At 35.7% G+C, this 21,197-nt stretch overlaps 2 protein-coding genes across 2 annotated transcripts in view; one reads left to right on the forward strand and one right to left on the reverse strand.

Moving 5' to 3' along the window:
- The window catches only part of LOC136817659 (neuroblast differentiation-associated protein AHNAK-like), a 301,580-nt gene that overhangs the window by 139,713 nt on the left and 140,670 nt on the right, over nt 1-21,197 (reverse strand).
- Nucleotides 5,495-20,463, forward strand: LOC136817644 (TBC1 domain family member 22B-like). The gene is made up of 13 exons (XM_067073964.1): nt 5,495-5,742; nt 6,030-6,071; nt 10,349-10,518; nt 11,563-11,757; nt 12,909-13,112; nt 13,584-13,654; nt 13,973-14,101; nt 15,150-15,215; nt 16,813-16,927; nt 17,595-17,777; nt 18,464-18,591; nt 18,936-19,031; nt 19,718-20,463. The coding sequence occupies exons 1-13, from the start codon at nt 5,549-5,551 to the stop codon at nt 19,832-19,834; spliced, it is 1,710 nt and encodes a 569-aa protein (XP_066930065.1). The 5' UTR covers nt 5,495-5,548; the 3' UTR covers nt 19,835-20,463.

Below are 21,197 nucleotides of genomic sequence, written 5' to 3' on the forward strand. Positions count from 1 at the left end.
AACTGCAGGTATGGTGTACTTTGGGAATGACGCCCTTTCTGCTTTCTGATTATTTTTGCCACACAAATCTTTTTCAAAATATGGTTAAAACATACGTCACCCGGGAGGGATAGAGTCAAACTTTGAAGAGAATTCTTCCCTTTAATTTTGATTTCATCGTGTTTAAGCCTCCTTCCCATCATCCAAAGGACTTTAAATGCGTTCAGCAAACAGCTAAACCGGCGTGCGACGCCGGGTACCGGCTAGTTTACTTTAATTAGTAGAGGCCTCTTCAATGTTTGGGGAAGGTAAGTCTGTAAAAGTTATTTGTTTTTTGGTGGAAAAAAGTGTTTAAAAAAGCATTTTTTGTGCTCAAGGTATATTTTTCTTCGCAAATTTTTGTCTTCAATCTTAAATAGATGAACGAGTATTTGACTGATGCTTATGATTTTTCCATAGAACATAGTAAAACTATTCAGGAACTTAGACCTTTTTACAGAATTTCAAAAAATCTGTTAGTTCTGGAGATATATTGAAAAGTTTAGACATGGGTAGTTTGCGTTCGTGTTTTGCGTTCCCAAACCAAACGCACGGCGTAAATTATAACCATGCAACCCTCGGAACATAAGCGTGCAATTGAGAGGATTTCCCAGACTGAGTTAGTCACACTAGCAGTTAGTCACACTATAGGAAATCTAGCTTTCAGAAAAAACAACATCAGTCATCTACAGGATACATTTCAACAACAAGGATGAGAGTTACCTGAATCAAGTTCGCAAGACAATATTAATTAAAACTTGAAAGTTGGAAACAAAATAAAACATGCAGCAGCCAAAATCAAACAACCAAAATTTGTCATTCAAATCCCGAGACAGCGCTTCGATTTTTAAGGCCTTGTTTATACGCTAAAGTAAAAACAATTACGCACATGTAAATGGGTCATTGTTTGAGGTCGGCAAAATTCGGGGATAAGCCTATCGGCAGTGCGCGGATCTGGTGGGTTCCGCCTCCCCCGTAGATCTTTTTCTTGGGAAGTTGATCTTCAAATTAGTTTTCCAGGTTGGCTTGGCTCAAATTTTTTCATATGGCTCAAATTTTAGGCAATTTCTCAAAGTTTTTGAAAATGTTAATTTCATTAAAAAGCGCCGGGTTATTTTTTCATGAATCCCTTTAGAAGTTTTGCGGTGCATTTTTTTGCTTGAGAGTCAAGTAAACGATATAGCGCTTTCGCAGCATTAATCTTTGATACAAATTTTGCCGGGACGCTAGTGTGGCTAACTGACTAGGACTATTCCCTAGACCCGATCAATCGAACTTGTCGAACCAATCGAACAACCAAACTAATCGAACTCCATCGAACGATTAAAGTTCGATTAAAAAAATTAATCGAACTCTAAATTTTTAAAAGATGTAGTGTCTTAGTTCTCAATGGGTTCGGAGCGATCAGGCGAGAAACCAATTAAGTTCAACAATGTTTGCTAGGGGTCATCGAAAATTGTTCGATTCGCGTCACCTCCCGCGCAAATTTCCGCTGATTTTCCGGTGCGTATTGATCAGGATGATAAAAAACTCATAGCTTCCGTAGCAAACTTATTTACATCCTTCTTTTGTTTTAAAATAGCTCCTTACATTCTTTGGCATGTTTTTGCAGAATGTTTCTTCAAGTCGCCATTTTTTTCTAACTAAAGTTTGTTTTTGTTTTGTTTTGAAAGTGGCAGTCTATGGAGAGTCTTCATTTGATAAAAACGCAGGAATTTTTTATGTCTTCCAGTCTTCCCGGATATTCAATATATATACCGGTTTCCCTTGTCACTGAATATTTCAATCCAGAGCTAGAAACTTCGCATTGGAGCTGTCAAGTTAAAGACCGCAGACATGCCCCTTGAATGTTTTGATCGCAATGTAAAGTCTTCTTTTTTTCTCTTCGCGTCTGGAATGTTTTGATTGCAGTGTAGAGTATTCTTTTTCATTTTTTGAGTTTGGTCGGTCGCAGACTGGACGTCAAATTTCGAAGCTGATTGCATCAACTTTTTTATCAATATTTCACACGAAGGAAACTGTATCAAGCTGATTTTTACAGAAATGCTTTCTAACATACTCATTGTTTTGGACAAAGTATTTTTTGGAGTGGGAGTTTAAGCGTTTTTTCTTACGAAACTTTTTTGTCCACAGGTAGCCATTTTTTATTTTTTTCGAAAAAACCGGGTTTTTAGTGTGCTTCCGTGCAAAGTTGGATCTTTCGGATTCTACTCGCTCTTTTCTAGAACTTTTTTTACACAGTACGGGAAATAGGTCAAGGCAGATAACTACCAAATGAAATTCTCCAGAGGTTTGTTTTTGTATGACTTTTCTGGGTTCAAAGACATTCGGTCGCCAACTAGACCGGTCGCCAACTGGGCAGGGGACTCTATTAGCTTCTTTTCAAAGCCAAATTTGGAATGTAAATCGGGAAATTACTTTCGATAACGGATTACACACTTTTCCTGTATCCTTTTAGCACCAGAGGCGTTTTGTTGGGGCGTAGTATTCCGCCACTTGGCCGTGCGCGATATCGCAACAGAGGGGCTACAGAATTTATTCCGGATAGACAAATATCCGGGTACAATAAACGTCAAGCTGTAAAGTCCGGAAACTGTCAAAATGGCAATCGCGTGCCAGAACAAAGTTTTTGCAAGCGAGGGAAGATATGAGGACTTTTCGAACTAATCAAACTTTTTTACTGACCGAACTAATCGAACTGCTATTGCTTCAAAAATTGTGAGTGTTCGATTCTTCGATTCGAACCTAAAGGTTCGACTAATTTTTTTAATCGAACTTTAATTGTTCGATGGAGTTCGAGTAGTTAGATTGTTCGATTGGTTCGACAAGTTCGATTGATCCGGTCTGGACTATTAAGCAGTCTAAACTTAAACTCCTATATCAGGATTAGAAAAACTAGGCTAGTCCTACCTCTTTTATCTTTTCCTTTACAACAATACAACAATGACAAGTTGACACAACCAGTCAGGGCCTCCTTGGTCTTTTATAACATTAGTTCGGATAGAATAAAAACATACCGTGAGATCGGGTAACTTGCATCAGTGGAGGCTAACATTCATAGCCCTCAAATGAATGACCTGGCTGGTCATTAAAATACAACTACGCAGCTCTCTGCTCGCAGCTCTAATCTCTGCTACTCTACCATTTTTGTTTTGATTTAAAATTGTATTTTAATGAACATGCAGGTCTTTTGATTGAGGGCTATGCATGCTAGCCTCCACTGTTGCAAGTTACCTGATCTCACGGTACCTGATCAACCACGTGCGTTTGGTTTAGGAATGCGAAAATTTGCAAAGAAAACCTTGAGCACAAAAAATGCGGCTAGTTCGAAACACGGGTCACGGGTCACGGGGTGCGGGGCAGCTCAGATCAAAGTAATTTAAACAGAAAATGTTTTAAAAACACTAAAAATTATCGAAAAAATCAATTTTAAGGTACTTTATCCACGTATGACTATTTAAATGTCAAAATCTAACCACTTGCTTTCCACGTGCTTTCGAAGTTTACGTCGTGTACAATGCAGACCAGAAAACACCGCAACATATTACATGCATATAACAAGCTTATAATATCAATATAGCGCTATATGCATGTTATATGTTATACGTAAGTAATATACATATTACAATACCCATCACCTGAAAACCAAGCTTTCTCAAGGAAATGATAGTACGACTATTATTAAATCATATCTCATTATATCCCCTCCATCACCTTGAGTATGAATATAATTTTTAATGGATAATAACGTAAAAAGATGGTACTTTATAAATGTGTTAATATTTTCCACCTACCATTATGAATTTTTGATAAAAATAACGTAATTGTACTCATATCTCTAAAACCACTATCTTGCAGCATTTAATCGTTTTAAAACATGTCAATCTACTGTATATCTAGTCACATAATTAGCATCCTATTGAGTATGAAAAAATATTTTGCTTTAAATTGGTTCAGAGGCCTTATATTTCATTTAACACTAATTCTATAATGGCTGTAAAATTAGGTAGATGGTATGGTGCATTAGCATCACAAAAGTTCTTCCTGGGGGGGTAAAAACTTCAAATTTTAATTTTCAATGTGTTAAATATGTACCTGAAGTTTGAAAAATTTTAACTGTTAGTACCTCAGATCCCACAATGACTAAAATTGCGATACAGGGTGAACGGTTTGGTGTTAGCTTTTTATATTTTGTAGTTTTTCATTGTAATAAATCCCCTACAGACAGGGGGGGCAAGCAGTTAGTACACGACACCCATGACACTTAGTACCGTGGTGGGTCCATTTTTCAAATTTGCAAAATGCAGTTAGTACAGTAAATTAAGCTAAATTTTTGCTATTTGTTAAAGGCAATAAATGCACACAATGTAGCAAAACTACTTTGCTATTACATTGACTTCTCTAATGGCTGCAGGCGCCAGAGGAAATTTCTACTATCAAGTTTTATCTATCTTCTCTGGAAGAAGAGAGGGTTATATCGTATTCGATAACGTATTTGATTTATATAGCAATGTTCGTGCAGAGCTTCTCTGATTTAGAGACGAGGGTTACACTTTCAAACTTTTTTTTTCAGAATGGATTAGCTGAAAAATTTTGGGGTGTTTTTGACTTCTCCAGCTGTATTAAAAGACTTTTTGCTAATCATGATACCGTTTTAACTCTAATAATTTAACGGTTAAAACAATACATATGACTTCATAAATTTCCAGTTTTTCCAACGTAAATTGAATTTTTTCTTGCTGATTCAGAAAGGCTGTCAACAATACTTTTCAGAACAAGAATGGATGGGTATTTACATCTCTATCAAGAAATCGGCTAAAACAAAAATAAGTCGTCCTGTGAGATTTGTCTAGTTCATCCAGCTGTATTTTGTTCTTTCGTTGATTCATTTTATCACTGATTGGAATAGCGATCTCTTACATCAAGAGTTTGATATACAGACCTTTTGTTTAACTATCTTCTTTCAAGAGATTTGGGTGGCAAAGCAGGTGTATGTATTTCGTCCTTATTAGGACACATCAGTACTGTGTACTGCATCCTGGCAGATCGATTTAGCCAGCTTCTCTAAACCACAAATTCACTTGTGGTTCAAACTGAGAGAAATAGTTGACAGAAGGGAAATATATATCAGGCCTAAATAGGATGTACCTAGCATTCATGAAATTCATTATTACTTCTGCTTATTCTCCTAACTATGACCATGGCTTGGTAGCTCTCAAATTTCTGTTCAGCACTGTGATTTGCATCCCAAAAGCTTCCAGATAGATAGGTATCTGAGGGCTCCCATCTTTTACTCAATCACTATGAGAATATACAGCTCAATACACTGAAAGATATATCCATAATATGTGTAACCTTATTAGAATAAAACATAACACATTTTTTGCACAATATTTCGATGCTTACTTGTCTTTGTCAAGTTTCTTTAAATTACTCTTCAATTTATTTAATACTTAAATTTCTTTTTTGTAGACTTGAAAAAAAATGTTTTATTGAAAACTAGAAAAAAATACCAGAAAAAGTAGTGAAAATGTCAGATATTGCAAAGGATCGTCTGTTGGCAGTTGGTGCTCGGTTTGCAAGCTACGAGCATGCTAACAAAGATACTAGTAATGATCAACAACTGGAAAGTGGTACAATGAATCCAAATGCACCAACATTGAGCAGTGGCGGAGGGAGCAAAATGTCATTTTGGAAGAAAAACTCTGGTAAAGTGCCTGGAAGGTATGAAACATATATAACAATTATTGTCACCAAAATAACATACTAACAACTTTACTACACCTCAGTAATTAATTAGTATAGCTACTTACCCCTATAATCTGGTGCTTTAAAATAGTGTTCAGAATTTAAGTGCCGGGATCATTTCGTAGAGGTAGGCTGAAGCATTGATACTTATCAAATTAAATATTTCCCTATAATTACTACTCTATCATTTTCTAACTGTCTTTCAACCTCATAAAAAAGTACTAATCTTTTCACATTAATGAACTAACTCACTCCATTTCCAGATTGGTGTACGGTGCACAACACCCTCCTTTACACGCTGCAGAGTAAGTACACGTTTTTTTTTACAATAACAAACTATATAAGAACATAAGGTTTCGATGTCCGAAAAATTAAGAACATTTTAAGGCTTTGCACCCTCCTTTACACGCTGCAGAGTAAGTACACGTTTTTTTTCACAAGAACAAACTATATAAGAACATAAGGTTTCGATGTCCGAAAAATTAAGAACATTTTAAGGCTTTGCACCCTCCTTTACACGCTGCAGAGTAAGTACACGTTTTTTTTACAATAATAAACTATATAAGAACATAAGGTTTCGATGGCCGAAAAATTAAGAACATTTTTTTAAGGCTTTGCGGACTCTAAAACATCCGATTTCCTAGAAAAGTGGACAGAAATACCCACAAAGTGATGAAAATAGAACATGCTAAAAACATTTTTAGGCATAAAACTTGAAAGTAAAGAACATCCGAAGGCTCCAAAAATTTTGGATGTTTTATAAAAAAATGTTTGACATTTTAATAACATTATTTTCATCATTGTATGAAACGATACCCATCATTTTAAGCCCGAAACAAAAACGTTTCAAAATTTATTGAGAATAATATTTATTTTATATTATTTTTTAGGTCCCATTATATCAGGTTTCTTTTTTATACCAGACCATGAATAAAGGCCAGAGTCTTCTTCCTGTCCAAGTCTGTCCATGGCCTTATAAAGTTAATGATTTCTAGTGATGATTTCCAGAAAACTGATTCTCCCACAATTTCTAAAGTCACATAAACGTGTAATTTTTGTGGAATTTCTATCTATTGCAGCAAAACTAACCTGTCAACAAGGTTCTATCGATTAAAGTGTTGTCAAGTTGTAATTTACGATGCGCTCTGTTATAATACCGAACCAAACAACTTCAAAATTCAAATTATCAAACTTGCAAAGTTTTTTTGCTAATATCTTTAGTATTAAATAGTCAGTATATAGTGCTATTACAGCATTATAGTGTAGGTTTGCGACTGATAGCTGTATTGAAATATTTTGAGGATTAAAAATGTGCAATTAGTAACTATGAACTACCTTCCTATTGAAAATGTATAATTACTAGTTATTATGGACTACCTACCATCCTATCGTAGCTATCAACTTGTTCCTGATCACAGATCTCTTAGTTCATACACGCTTTTTTTTATTAGAAAAATAAGAATAATACTCACCCTCAACCAAAATATACTATTCTTATAAAAGAAAAAGCGTACGTACGCTAAACTGGAGTTTATTTTGTAGTAATTATGTAACAAAATACAACTGATTTCCTGTTTGGGCATTCCTTTGTCATTTTCTTGTCAGAGATTCTTTTCAATGCTTTTTAAAAGAAAAGTGTTTTTGCACTTGTTTATAAGACCTTTTATAATCTTATGCAAGACTCAACGTGAATAGTCTTAACCAGATTTATTGTGTACATGCTAACGACTTTGTCTAGATGGAAAACTGTTTACGTTATGTAGTGTTAGTGTAGCTTGGGATGTCTTTATTCCGTCTAGTTTTGTGTAACTGATGAAATGTTATCATTACTTTTCATTGCTCTTATAAAAACAATATATTTGTTGTGAAACAGTTCATGCAATTTTTTAATTGTCTTACGGTTAATTACTATGTTCTAGCTAAAGAGTTTTTTTTCTCTTTTCGACTTACTATAGCCTAGCAGTGCGACTAGTCGTTTTATATGATTTTATTATTAATGTCTTTTGTTTTTATTAAAGCACTCACAGTTCTTTAGTACTGCTTAGATACCAGTAGATCATAATGACAGGATTGAAATTATTTTTTAACCATAACAATGTTGTGAAAGAAAAGAACAAGGCTAATATGAGGTACGTTTTTTTGTTGCCTGTAAATGTTAGCATATTTATTGAAAAATTTATTGCATCCAAAGTGGTTTGTCGTGACTGTAATGGTCAACTGGGTACTAAAATGTTTCAGAAAATCCATTCTTAAGTAGGCACTAAGTACTGTTCTGTTAGTAGTGTATTATAGTCTTATTGACATTATTGTCTCATTGATTGGGCTCTTCCAGAAAAAAAATTTTACATAGGGGGTGGAGGATATATTGTCCGGGGGGTAGCAAAAAATCATCAAAATTTGCCTTGTCCGGGGTGTAAATTTGCTCTGTCCGGGGTTAATTCGGTGTGTCCGGGGGGGTCAGCAGATGCTTGTCCGGTAAAACCTATTGTCCGGGGGGCCAAAAGTCACCCTGTCCGGGGGGTAAATCACTAAAAATTGTTATATCCTCCACCCCCCATGTAAAATTTTTTTCTGGGAGAGCCCACGAAACATGAAAAATATCAAAGTTCTATTTGAGGATATTTTGGTTCCACCAAGGAACTTATAATAAAACAATAAAACTCTTTTATTTAAGTTTCTTGGTTCCACATTGTGCAGCAGTGTGTCCATAAAAAAAGCGAAGAAAAATTTACATGAATTGAAATCTTTGTATACTTTATGAGGATTTTAATGACCTAATTGCTCAGTTTCTTTTTCAAATACCTACTTTCATTAATACCTTGTAAATGAAATATCTATTTATTGCATAGAAAATGTTTAGTGACGAGATAATGAGTTTTGATGATTTTACTTTATATGATATCTGGCTTTTTTCGGACTTTTTTGATTTTACGTTTGCAATTATAACGAAACGACAATTTTATTTCAACGAAATTGATAGATAATCTATTGCATAGGAATGTTTCTCTTGACTCATTGCTTGATAGTTTGAAATTTGAATGCCTTATTATATATCGGGCTTTTGCTAATTATAACAAGCTACTACTACAGTTGATTTCGCTAATTCGAACTCAAACTGGGAATTTTATTTGTTCGAATTACAGAGAGGTTCCACCAATAATAGAAGTTCGAATAAGAGAGAGTCTACTGTATTGGAAAAGACTCTCTAATTGATACAATAATTTTTTCAAAGTATAATCTCAAACGTAGGCAGAAAACCAAAATAAGATTATGTGCGAGACAGCAGGTTTCGATATTCTTGAGCATATCAAAGTACCGCTTTAGATATTTTCCCAGACATTTGTTCAGACAATAGTTCGAAATTATGTTCATTGCATTTCTCGAACGATAATGTAGTTCATCTAGTATAAAATCAAACCTGTGATCTATTTCTCCCTTTCACGTCGAGCTAAGTGAACCATCCTACAAGTTTCTTTGTGATTTTAAAATTTTTGGGAGTTTTTAGAAAAATTTGTAGCAGCTTCTATCTAAAGGTCTTGGGAATTTTCATAAAAGATAAATAAGCCATCATCTGTTTTTCAAAAAGAAAATCAATTTAAGAGATGACATCAGACCACGAAATTAGCTATCAAGCAATAAATGGTTTGGTCGTTATGCAAGAAAATCAATTACTCTCGTCAAAACATCCTTGATGTTTATGAACGATGAACTTTCTCTCATATAACATCATCCAGCTGACACACAACGTTGTTTCAACGTTTTTCTAACGTCCACAACGTCCATATAACGTTAGATGGACGTTAAAACAACGTTGTGTGCCAGCTGGGATCATAACCTTAAATCTAAGATTTTATTGCTCTTCATAATTCAGAGGTCACGCTAGTTTTTTGAGCAGCTTAAATTCAAAAATTAGAAAGGCTCACAAATTTCTGTATTGATCTACAAGTGAATTTCAGCCTATCGGCTTGACCAGCCAATATCAGCTCGTATAATGTGGTTTGTTAATTTAGATTAATAATAGATGATGAAGATCTAACCATATCGAGATAACTAATCATAGGTTCTGACTCTTTATGTCAGGAGTAACTTTTTGGACATAGATATTTATCAATGATACTTGTTTTTACTGTCCGGGGACTTTTGATACTTCATTTGGTAGGATATGAGATTGTTAACAAGGTTTTTATTTTGTTTTCCATTTCCGGGAACTTTTATTCTTAGTTTATCAGAGGATGAGATTTGCATTTGCTGCAGTGGAAAAGTCTTTATCGAATTTTTATAATAAGCATCGAACTTGTTTTAGCGTTTCCTCTGTTAATAAAGGACCTGCTATTCAGTTTTTCCTTGTGCAAACAGTTGACTCTCTCTAATTCGATCTTCAAGGGACCAAGAATCTTCTTTGAATTAGAAAAAGATTCGAATTACAGAAGAAAGTATTTTCTACTAATTTACAGCTGAGGGGACCAATATTTAGTTTGAATCAGAGAAAAATTCGAGGTTCGAATTAGAGAAAGTTGACTGTATATAAGAAAGATCATTTTTATTTCCAAGTCTTAAAAACTAGCTCTTTTTCTCTCCGCAGTGCACACTTGGCGACATACATCAAAGGGAAGGGCGCGGCTAACAAGAAGAATAATTCATCTTTTCAAGAATTCGAAGGTTCCACTCTCGATGCATGGGACGAGGATGAAAATGATCCGCTTCAAGTCACTCCTGCGCTCGCTTCGCCGCCTAAAACACCAACCGACACAGGTAAAAGCTTGATAAACTAACTAACGAGCGGTTCGAAAGTCTTTTAAAATCTTGGTGTAAGATAAAACCGTGGTCTCTAGACTTCAAAGAGTTTTGGATTATGAAAAATGGTCAATCTTTCGCCAAATCTTTTGGATCATCAATCCTACTTTTTCAGAGTCAATGCCAAAATAAAGGACATCATTTTTGTGAATTTTCTTCCATGCCATACGTAAAGCTGCCAGAAAATTGGAAAATTTCTATTCAAATTGTAACTCTATTTTGACCTTTTGATAAGAAGATCATAAGTGAAGTACATGATGGCATTGATCTTTATTTCCTTTACTCGATTGGGTATTCAAACGAAAGTGTTTCTTGTTTTATGGACACCACTAATTTGCCTTGATGTTTCTATTTCTGGATTACAACCTCAGGATTCGAATGTTTACTTACGTTCGTAACTGCTGCCCTATGTCTAATTTTAAAATAGAAACCAACACATTGGACTTTAGTTACCCATGAGTGGTCTGAGTAGTGATCGTGGTTTAAACCAAGCTCAGACGTTACGGTTTTTCCGTACCGTCCCGGTATGGTATGAGTTACAGATAGGAAGTGTTCATACGGATTTCGGAGCAGTTCCGTTCCTTTGAAAATAGTGGAGCAAAAACGTTTCGATCTGTTTTGCTTTGTAACGTCTTCTTTATTGATGTCTCGAATTTTGACGCTCACACAGTGTTTCGTAGCGAGCACCTCACTAAAAACCGGGATTTTTCATCTCGTTTCTTAGTGAGTTCCACTTTGACCATTTTCGAAAAATAGAAGCTTTTCAAGTGCTTTGACGCAAATTCGATAATTTTGATACTGCAGGTGCTTCGAAACTTTAAAGTGACGTCAAAAAATTGAATGTTTAGAGCCCGAAAACCCGGGCTCAAAACATTCGAAAAAATCGCAAAGTGGAATAGACGTTAATTGCATAGAGAAAACAGCTATGTGTTTCGGGACCGTTTCGTTTTGGAGCTATACGAAACCGTAATGTCTGAACACGGTCTTATTATTTTACCATAGCAGGTGTCGGTCATCACCCATTCAATGAGCAAAAAGCGGAAGAATTAGTACGCCCTCCACTTCAACATTTATCCAGTACAGAGGAAAGTTCAGAACGTCATCCACAAGCGGCACCCGGTGGTGGCGGTGGTGGCAAAACGAGTAAAGCTGGTCAACTTAAGAATGCAATGGTATCGAAATTCAGCGAACGATTAGGTATGTTGATTTTTTTTTACATGGGCTGATTTGCTTTTACTTTTACCTAGTGAAACCTATTTTGGCTGGAAAAAGATTTTGGGGTTCTTTTAAAAATCAACCGTACCTAGGGCCAGTTTTATGCTATTATTAAAGGTGTTTTTTTTACTGATACAAGCCATCAATTTCTAGCCTAAAATATCTTGCAACTGCTAAAAAATTCCTTTAAAAAATCCAGTTTATGAATACAATATAAATTGTGCCTCACGTCTGCTTCTAATAACACAATTATTCTGACAAACTCGGCCCCATCATCCGATCAGTTCGACAATTGAACTTTTGATAAACCGATTTTTTTGTGGAAATCATTAAAATTATGAGAATTCGATTAGTTCGACTAATTGTTTCGATTGTAGCATTCTGTTCTTCAGGCTACACAAATATACTTGTTCGACAAAGCTCGACATATTTAGTTCCACAAAGTTCGACAGACTTGAGTAAGCTTGGTTCAATAAACGAAGTTCGGTCGAACTTTGATCGGTTGGATAATTAAGATGGCCTGGAATAAACTAACTGTGTGGGAAGAAAATAGCATTTCAGCAGGGGGCTGTCCATTGAGTTTAAAGCCCGAAGGGCTAGAATAGAATCTCTAACCTTTTCCAGGCAAGAAAAAGTAAATCCACTTATTTCCCATCCAGAACGCGCCTAGAACGCGCTGCGATCATGAAGATGGATTGTATCTAGTCGTTCCTTTGTTTTTGAGTACTGTATTTTTTTTAGATCTTGCGATAGATTTTACTTTCAATCCGGTGTTTGTGTAAAAACCACGCGCGCGCGTTTTAGATGGCAAATTTTAAAGTAGCTTAATTTCCCATCCAAAAGTTTCTACTCTATCCACTTCGAGGCTTTAAATTCAATGGGCCTGTCCAAAGCTTAGTGCTATTGTTTACTGAATACTGCGAATCACCAAGGTTCTTATTTTGGCCCGGTGAAATTCACCGAGTTCATTCTCCAAGTCACGAAAGAAATCATAATTCGAGGGTTTAAAAATTCGGCTCGCCACCTCAAGTACATATTCACGCTATCAATTCACCGGAGTTCCAGCCTATCAAAATCAAAGCAATCCCCTGCACAACTAATCATTTTATTTGTTGTTAATTATCCTTTTATAGGGAAAGGTAATCGAGGAAAACAAACAACGCCCGCCGCCCTCTCACAAGCACCGCCACAACGACAACTTTCAGGCGAAAATTACATTCACGCTCCTCAACCTCACTCGCCCATTCGAATGTCAAATATCTCTGATTTGCAAGACCAGGAAAATTCGAGACTTGAAAAGTTTGGGAAACTGCTTTCGGGGCCAACGACCGATTTAGGTAAGGTTATACTTAGTATGGGGTAACAACTTTTTCCTAATTTTCAATCTTAAAGGTTTTATTTTTTAGGTGTTGCCGTTTTATCTCGGACACATATTTCATATCAGGACGGACATTTTCGTATCTGCTATTGTTATATCGTGCTCACTAAACAAAAAATTGTTTTTCTTTTCCTCTTTCTGACCGACTTTGCTCCACATCCGTGTCGATTCAATGTCAAAAAGCTTGTAAATTAAAGTTGACGAGTACAATCAAACAATATTACTCTTATTTAAAAACAAAGCCTTTGAAAATGCGAATGGCTTAACTGTCCTAGCGAAACTTTCTGCAGAGACATATTTCTTAAAGTTGAACCGAGAGTTGAACATTGGCAAAACTGTTAAGAAAATTTGAAGTGAAACTGGTGTCAATATTAAAAGATAAACCAAAATGAAATGAGCCTGAATAACCTGAACACATTTTAACATATAGATCAATTACGTAAGATGACGTGGAACGGCGTATCAAACGTATTACGTGGAACAACATGGCGTCTCTTATCCGTAAGCATTATTTGTTTTCATTCAACCACTTTTAATTCTTATTCTTCCAAACTCGGCATCAATTAATCGATAGAGGTTTCGTTATGATCACATTTCCTTCGAACGACTCCACCTTAGAATCGGATCGAAAATCTTCAAAATGGTTGAATATTATAAGAAAGAATATCGATTATGGTATCGATTACCCTGATTCTTCTTTTCCGCCTTAAAATGGCAGACTACAGTCTATCCCACCGAAGAATGCCGAGAAATTCAATAAATAATCGAAAAATCACTAAATGGTCGAATCTAACAAACATCTTCATTTCATGTTTCCAGGGCTACCTACCACCAACAATCGACAGACGTCAAGCAACTTTAGAACGAAAACAAGCGGAATATCACAATTTCGTCCAACAGTATTATCCAACGCGTCACGACCCTTTACACCAAGAGACCTACCGGCAGGTAATGTGGCCCGTTCTTTGTTTTATTCTAAAATGTTTATTTCGAGGGGGTTGCTTGTATGGAGGTTAATTTAAAATGTATCACACTCACAGATTATTGTTCACCAATCAATGAGCCGAATAAAGATCACGTGATGGTGGAAAAATCACGATGTTATCTCATTATAGCCCATCCAGCTCACTCCATTATGATTTATTTTTCTCTTAAAATTATTTGCTAAATTTCAACCATTATCTGTTTTGAACCCTTTTCATATTTCGAAAAAACCTATTACTTGAGGAGCCACACCTGTGGTCTAATGCGTGTATCATCAGTACCGTGTTACTTCGACATAGCGTCAGCCCCCCCTGCTGGTTGGGAGGGGTTACACCCTAAATTTTTCCCAAAAAAGGAGGGGGCTGGAAGTACACCACTTTTTTGGGGACCTGTGTACTTGGGGGGAGCTAAAATCTCATCACTTAACGTGGGGGCTAAAATAATTGAGCTCAATAGGCAATTGGCTTCAATTACTCAAATTGAAGCTCATGAATCTGACAAATTTTTATTGAAAGTGTGCAAAATATTTTATCTTAAACTTAGAACTGAACGCAATTTATATTGAAGGAAAAACCTTTTTTACTGGATCAATATTTTGAAAGTGTCTAGGGCCAAAACTCCTGGGGGCTAACAAAAAATTCATAAATCTTTGGGGGGACTTAAAACTCAGGGGGGACCTGATTTTTGCCTGGGACCTAAACTTGGGCTGACGATATGTTCGAATAAAAACGCCCCCTCGAATAAACGCTCCTCCCTAAAGGAAAAATTTTCAATAAATGATCCCCTCAAAATAAACTCCTCACCTCTAAGGGAGGCTGAAAGGGAGAATCATATCGAGTAAAACTTAAATGTGTTTTAATAAGTGTATTCTTTTAGTATTCAAACTAATTTTGACTCGTTTTTAAAGCGGTTAACGCTGCCTAAATTTAAAAAAAAAATTCATTTACCACCTTTGCCGGCAAAATTCTTAGTTCTTCAGTGTATTGATCGAAATCTCCTTTCACTTTCACAGATCCACATCGACATTCCACGAACGAATCCACTGATACCCATATTTCAACAAGAAGTTGTACAAGAGGTATGTGGAAAGATACAATCCACAGTGAAAAGTATTAGGTTTTGATTACATGTACTATTTTGCGCTTAATAGTAAGGCGATAGTTCAAGTTTCAAAATTGTTTGAAACAATCACCCAAAAAGCATCCAAAACTTCCTGCCCCACTAAATGAGCTCTACTGGATTACCAATCTCTTCCGCTTATCACATCCCTTCATCCTGCAACAGTACAGGCAATATACCGGGTGCGCCACAAAAAAGTTTCTCTCTTTGAGACTAATTTTCTCGAAATCTAAAAATTTTAGAAGAATCACTCCTATATCATTGGAAAGAAGAAAGATAGACTTAAATTTTGATTGGTCATTTATTAAATTCGATTCATCAGATCAAAAGTTATGCTCAATTGAATAAAAAAGCTACTTTCAGAAAGTGCTCAAAAACGTTAAAAATCGACCTATCAAATTAAACATAAGCATGATTTCATGATATATCAGTATTTTCGTTACAGTCATTAAAAAAGATAATTAGCTGACTGTCTAAATGACCTTTTCTTATTTAAAGGAAGGTTGAATTTGAATGAAAGGAAGAAAATCCGTCGAAAAAGGCCAAATAATCTGGTAAAATTCATAAAAATACATCAAATATGGGTTTCGAGGTAGATTCAGCCTTATATATAGGCTTTATCCAGTCTAGAACCAAAATTTTGAGGAAAATTTCGGTAAAACTAAATTAAATTGATTTTGATGAAGATTTTAAACCCTTTCAACCCTTCAGTTTCAAAATTTATGTGTTTTGTTACTGAAAAATGCTCTTAATCATGTAAAGGCTAATGCAATTGCCAAATTTAAAGTTAAAATTTGATAGGTCGATTTTTACCGTTTTTGAGCACTTTCTGAAACTAGCTTTTTTATTCAATTGAGCATAACTTTTGATCTGATGAATCGAATTTAATAAATGACCAATCAAAATTTAAGTCTATCTTTCTTCTTTCCAATGATATAGGAGTGGTTCTTCTAAAATTTTTAGATTTCGAGAAAATTAGTCTCAAAGAGAGAAACTTTTTTGTGGCGCACCCGGTAGGTATCTGAAGGCAATATAATAAGATGATTTTCATGTTTTATTAAGTTACGTAATTTTCGCTATCATGGAAGCCAACATTCGAATCTATAGACGTGATCCCTTACACAAATCGAACGTTTGCTTCCATAATTGCGGAAGTTACGTAACTTAACAAACCATACAAAACCTCTAATGGATTTTTGAGACAATACAATCGACCATCTTTAATTCGAATCTCTACTTTTCGAATCTATCTATAATTCAAACTGATTCTTGGTTCCCGTCAAATGGTAACCCTCGTAAAATACTCTCTATAATTCGAATCTTTCTGTTAGTTGACTCTCACTAATTCGGACTCGAACGGGGAATTTTATTTGTTCGAATTACAGAGAGATTCGAATCATAGAAAATATTTTACGAAAGTTTCTATTTGACGGGGACTGGAAACAAGTTCGAATTATAGAAAGATTCGAATAATAGAAGTTCGAATAAGCAAGAGTTTACTGTATACTATAATCTTGCTGACATTTCTCCTTATCTTCAATATTTTCTTGTTTCAGCTTTTCGAGCGTATCTTGTTCATATGGGCGATTCGACATCCAGCAAGTGGTTATGTACAGGGGATTAACGATCTGGTGGTCCCTTTTTTCGTTGTTTTTCTCTCCGAACACATAGGTGAGTTGTTGTTTTTTCGGTACTAAAGTTTTTTCGCCGCAGAATCAATTTAATAACTTTGCTGAGACTTATTTTCGCTTTATTACCTTTTACAAAAAATAGTAATGTTCAGTTCTACAATTCTTCCCTGCATCAATGTTAAATAAAAAGAACATATAATTATTCTATTATAGTTTTTAAGTTTTGTTGCTTTTTAATTCTTTACATCTTTACATAAACAGAAGGTCCGGTTGCGATGAGGGGGTCTATAAAACATCGTAGGCAATTGGTTAAAACTCAATTTCTGGATCTAAGAAACGGCCAGTGGGCCTGATATAGTCTATGGTATCAAACAATTTCACTTTTACAATGAAGTGTTTACAGTCGCTCTCATGTTTTCTTCTAACCATGCCACCAGAACCGTTGGAAAACCAACGGATCCGGCGAGACTCGAACTCATAACCATGCCATAATGTCCTCGGGTTCCACATGGACCCGTAGCTCAATGGTAGAGCCAATGCCCGCGAATGACATAGTTGTGAGTTCGAGTCTCGCCGGATCCGTTTGTTTTCCAACGGTTCTGGTGGCTGGTCAGAAGACAACATGAGAGCAACTGTATTCACTTCATTGTAAAACAAAGGGCGAAATTTCATGATTAATTTCACTTTTTACCTCACAACAACAACAGAGAAAGACGTGGAAACGTACAACATCAACAACGTGCCCAAAGAAGTGTTAGACATGGTGGAAGCAGATACATTTTGGTGCATGTCCAAACTGCTGGATGGTATACAAGATAATTACACGTTCGCTCAACCTGGTATACAAATGAAAGTCAACAAACTACAGAACCTCGTTATGAGAATCGACAGTAAGTACCCTAAAGGCCTGTTTCCATCGATCGCGCGAGTGTGCACGCTAGTTCAAAATTTTTAAAATAGATTTGACCGCACACTCCGCGCGATCAATGTTTGGTTTCCATCAACAAAGAGATGGGCTCGAACACAATATGTATGTTTACATTTTTTTTGTTTACTCAGCAGTTTCTCTCTTTCTTGATTGGTTCAAAGATTATCGATTGAGATGTGCGCTCCTGTACGCTCAAAAAAGTTGGATCAGCGTAGAAAAGAGCACAAAAGAGTACAAGACCGTCACAAAAGAGTACAAGACCGTACACATTATGTGTACATGAAAATTTCATTCGTGACGTCAATGTGCTATTTTAGGAAATTTTGCCCTAGCGTGAGAATCGCATTGCATAGTACTTTCATTTTATTTTATTGGGTATTTTCGATTTGGAAGGGGTTAAATGGCCATATTCTCAGTCTTAGTCCTGAGTGGTAAGTCTCGTGTTAAAACTCTACTTTCCAACCGTACTTTAAAGCACTTAAAGAACACTTGCAGTTCTAAAAACTTTTCAGGGAATTCTCTGTGCGTGCTAAATATTACGACGGGAACTGCAGCTCTCTCCAATATTAAACACGTAAGATCAATTCTCACCGGCGATGTTGTGTTATAAACTCACTTTTACAACGTATTCTTTCTTCCTTTTTATAGATCGCATGCATGAACACATTTTGAACAATGGTATCGATTATTTGCAATTCACTTTCCGATGGATGAATAATCTACTGATGCGAGAATTACCGCTTCGTGCATCCATACGGCTATGGGATACCTATTGGGTAAGAATTGACATCCGGGGGTACTAAGTTTACGAGATGACGGGTATTTTCATGCTAAAGTTCGAAAATCGACCCTTAGAGAGACTAAATTTCGAAAGTTTTGTCACCCTGTTTCTCCAAAATTTCAGCAAAAAATTTCGCACATACCCAGCACCCATTTTGCCTGAGTAAATTTTTAATCTCAGCTGCAGATTATATTAAGACAGAACTTACTTTTTCGATTTTAAGGCTTTCCCCGGTTTTGCATTGGGTTAGCTTTTCCCGACCGAACCACGGTTGCCCCGATTCATTTATCTTTTTGTGCACCTTAAATGAAAATTTAATATCCTTTTCTCTTTTTTCAGTCTGAGCCAGACGGTTTCGCAATTTTTCATTTGTACGTCTGCGCTGCACTTCTCACCTTGTTTTCGAAAGAAATAATGGAGAAGGAAGACTTTCAGGTATTTATGCTTTTTCATGGTCCTTATAAGCTTGTTCATTCTCACTGCTCAAATGACCTTTTCCTAAATTACGTCACGAACCTGCACGAACATCACTTGTCTCGTTTTGAAATTATTGCCAAGGTGATTAACTCACAGCGGATTTTATTGAAACTACTTTCTATTCATAAGAAAATCATTTAGTGTTTCAAGGGACATTATCACCGTGGTATTTGTTTGAATACGAGGCAAGTGATGTTTTGACGTAATTTATGAAAAGGTCTATCTAGGTCAACTGGCCTGAAAAATCAAATAAACTGAATAACGATTTCGCACTCGGTCAATTTTATAAGAACGCGCGTGAAGCTAAATTTTTTTCCAAAAACTAGGTTCAAATCAAGAACAACTCAAGCTTCAGATTTTAGAAATTACTAAGATCGTAAGACCACCTTAAGTTTTTATTCATGATATGCGTCATTGCAATGATTTCTGACATTACATCATGGACCTAAGAGCTGATTGGTTGTAAGTGACGTAAAATCAATCAATACATCACTTTCAACCAATCAGATGTTGGATCCGTAGAAGACATTGCATTGGTGCATATCATGAATACTGTTAAGTTGATCGCAGCCGATATCAATAGACATTTGAAGCGGACACAGTTATTTAGAATCTTTATTTTCCATTCTAGACGTTGATGGTAGTTTCTACAGAACCTTCCGTGTCAAGATTGGAAGGACGATGACGTCTCATTTCTAGTTGCTGAAGCGTATCGGTTAAAATTTGTGTTCGCCGATGCTCCAAAACACATCAAGAAATAACGAACTTTCGTCTCTACATTTTTTTCTTGGCTAGCCACATAGCTCTTTTTAGAATCTAAATCGCCCCGTTACTATTTTCAAAGGTCTGATCAAACTGTATTTATCTGTGTAAAAGTAGCATCCGAAATCCTATTCACTGTCATTGAACTTTCCCAACTTGGGAAGAGTTGAACTTTTATGTGGAAAGTCATTTGACGTTTCATGTCAGTTGGGTTTAAAACTGATCTTTTGAAAGTGCATTGATTTATACTTAACTTCTGGGGCGACTTTTGGTAGGAGAAATTCTTTTATCACGATTTTGTACATAAATTATATTTTCAAGAGTGTTTCTGTTTCAGGTTTTATAAACCCTATTTATTCGGGTAGTTTTGATAGTCATTTGTCCTCGAAGTCTTCTATCCGAAATTATAATTACCCCGATACTGTGCCCTAGCGAACTGCCTACAACTCAAAGGACTATTTAAAGGCACTGAGAAATTTTCGGGAAACATTAAAAAAGAAAGATTGTTTTTAACAGCGAAAATTCTTTTACTGAAATATCTGTAAAAGTGTAATAAGTTTGAATTTTCTACCATTTTAGAATATTAGTATTATATTATTTTATGAATGAATAACAATTGATAATTATAGATTTTGATTTTAATTCATCAGAAAATTATTGCATGGATCATCACTTTTTCAATAATATATAGGAATTGATTAGAAAAACTCAAACATAAAAATTAAATTTTTTAATGAATATATTTTAACAGGGAATTATAATGATTTGATTCCTTCCACATTTCTGCTGCGTGAAACCATTTTTATTACAGAAGGCTCTCGCCAACTCGATTTGACTTGAAAAACCCTCTTCTTTTTTATTGTTACTCATCAACAAATCAACGTGAGTCGGTTAAGAAGCTCGTGCGTGCTCATTCCTTTCGCGTGCGCAAAGCACTGGGATCAACTTCATTAGCTTCAAATTATCCCCCCCCCCCCCACCAGTCACCTTTTAAATCACGCAAAAATTTCCAAATTACGTTACCATGAGTTAAATTTCCTTTCTATCACGATAATAAGTTTAGTCAATAATAATTTTGAAGCTTCATATTTCTAAAACAAAGACTTTCGGAATGCAAGTTGTACCGTAGAAAGCTGAAAATGTGCCTCAAGTAATCTAAATTTAAGTTGAAGAAGTTTAAAGTTCTTTTGAAAGTTTACTTTTTTGAGTTTATTTTTTTGTGGGACATTGTAATTCGAATCTATCGCCGGGTTCCGAAAATTGCACTGCGTGAGAAGAGCGTTATAAAAGAAGGCCTTGGAGTTTTTACAAGATACTTCACTAATTGGTCATTTAAAGTGATAGAGATGACGCGTTCTTTAG

The sequence above is a fragment of the Clytia hemisphaerica genome, unplaced genomic scaffold (genome assembly GCF_902728285.1).
Source record: "Clytia hemisphaerica strain Z4C2 unplaced genomic scaffold, Clytia hemisphaerica genome assembly, whole genome shotgun sequence".
NCBI lineage: Eukaryota > Metazoa > Cnidaria > Hydrozoa > Leptothecata > Clytiidae > Clytia > Clytia hemisphaerica.

Excerpts from the sequence above, each read along its gene's own strand:
- LOC136817644 (XM_067073964.1), top strand. The coding sequence starts at position 5,549 with ATGTCAGATATTGCAAAGGATCGTCTGTTGGCAGTTGGTGCTCGGTTT. Across the intron at positions 10,519-11,562 it reads TAAAACACCAACCGACACAG|CAGGTGTCGGTCATCACCCA; the intron begins GTAAAAGCTTGA and ends ATTTTACCATAG. Across the intron at positions 11,758-12,908 it reads GAAATTCAGCGAACGATTAG|GGAAAGGTAATCGAGGAAAA; the intron begins GTATGTTGATTT and ends ATCCTTTTATAG.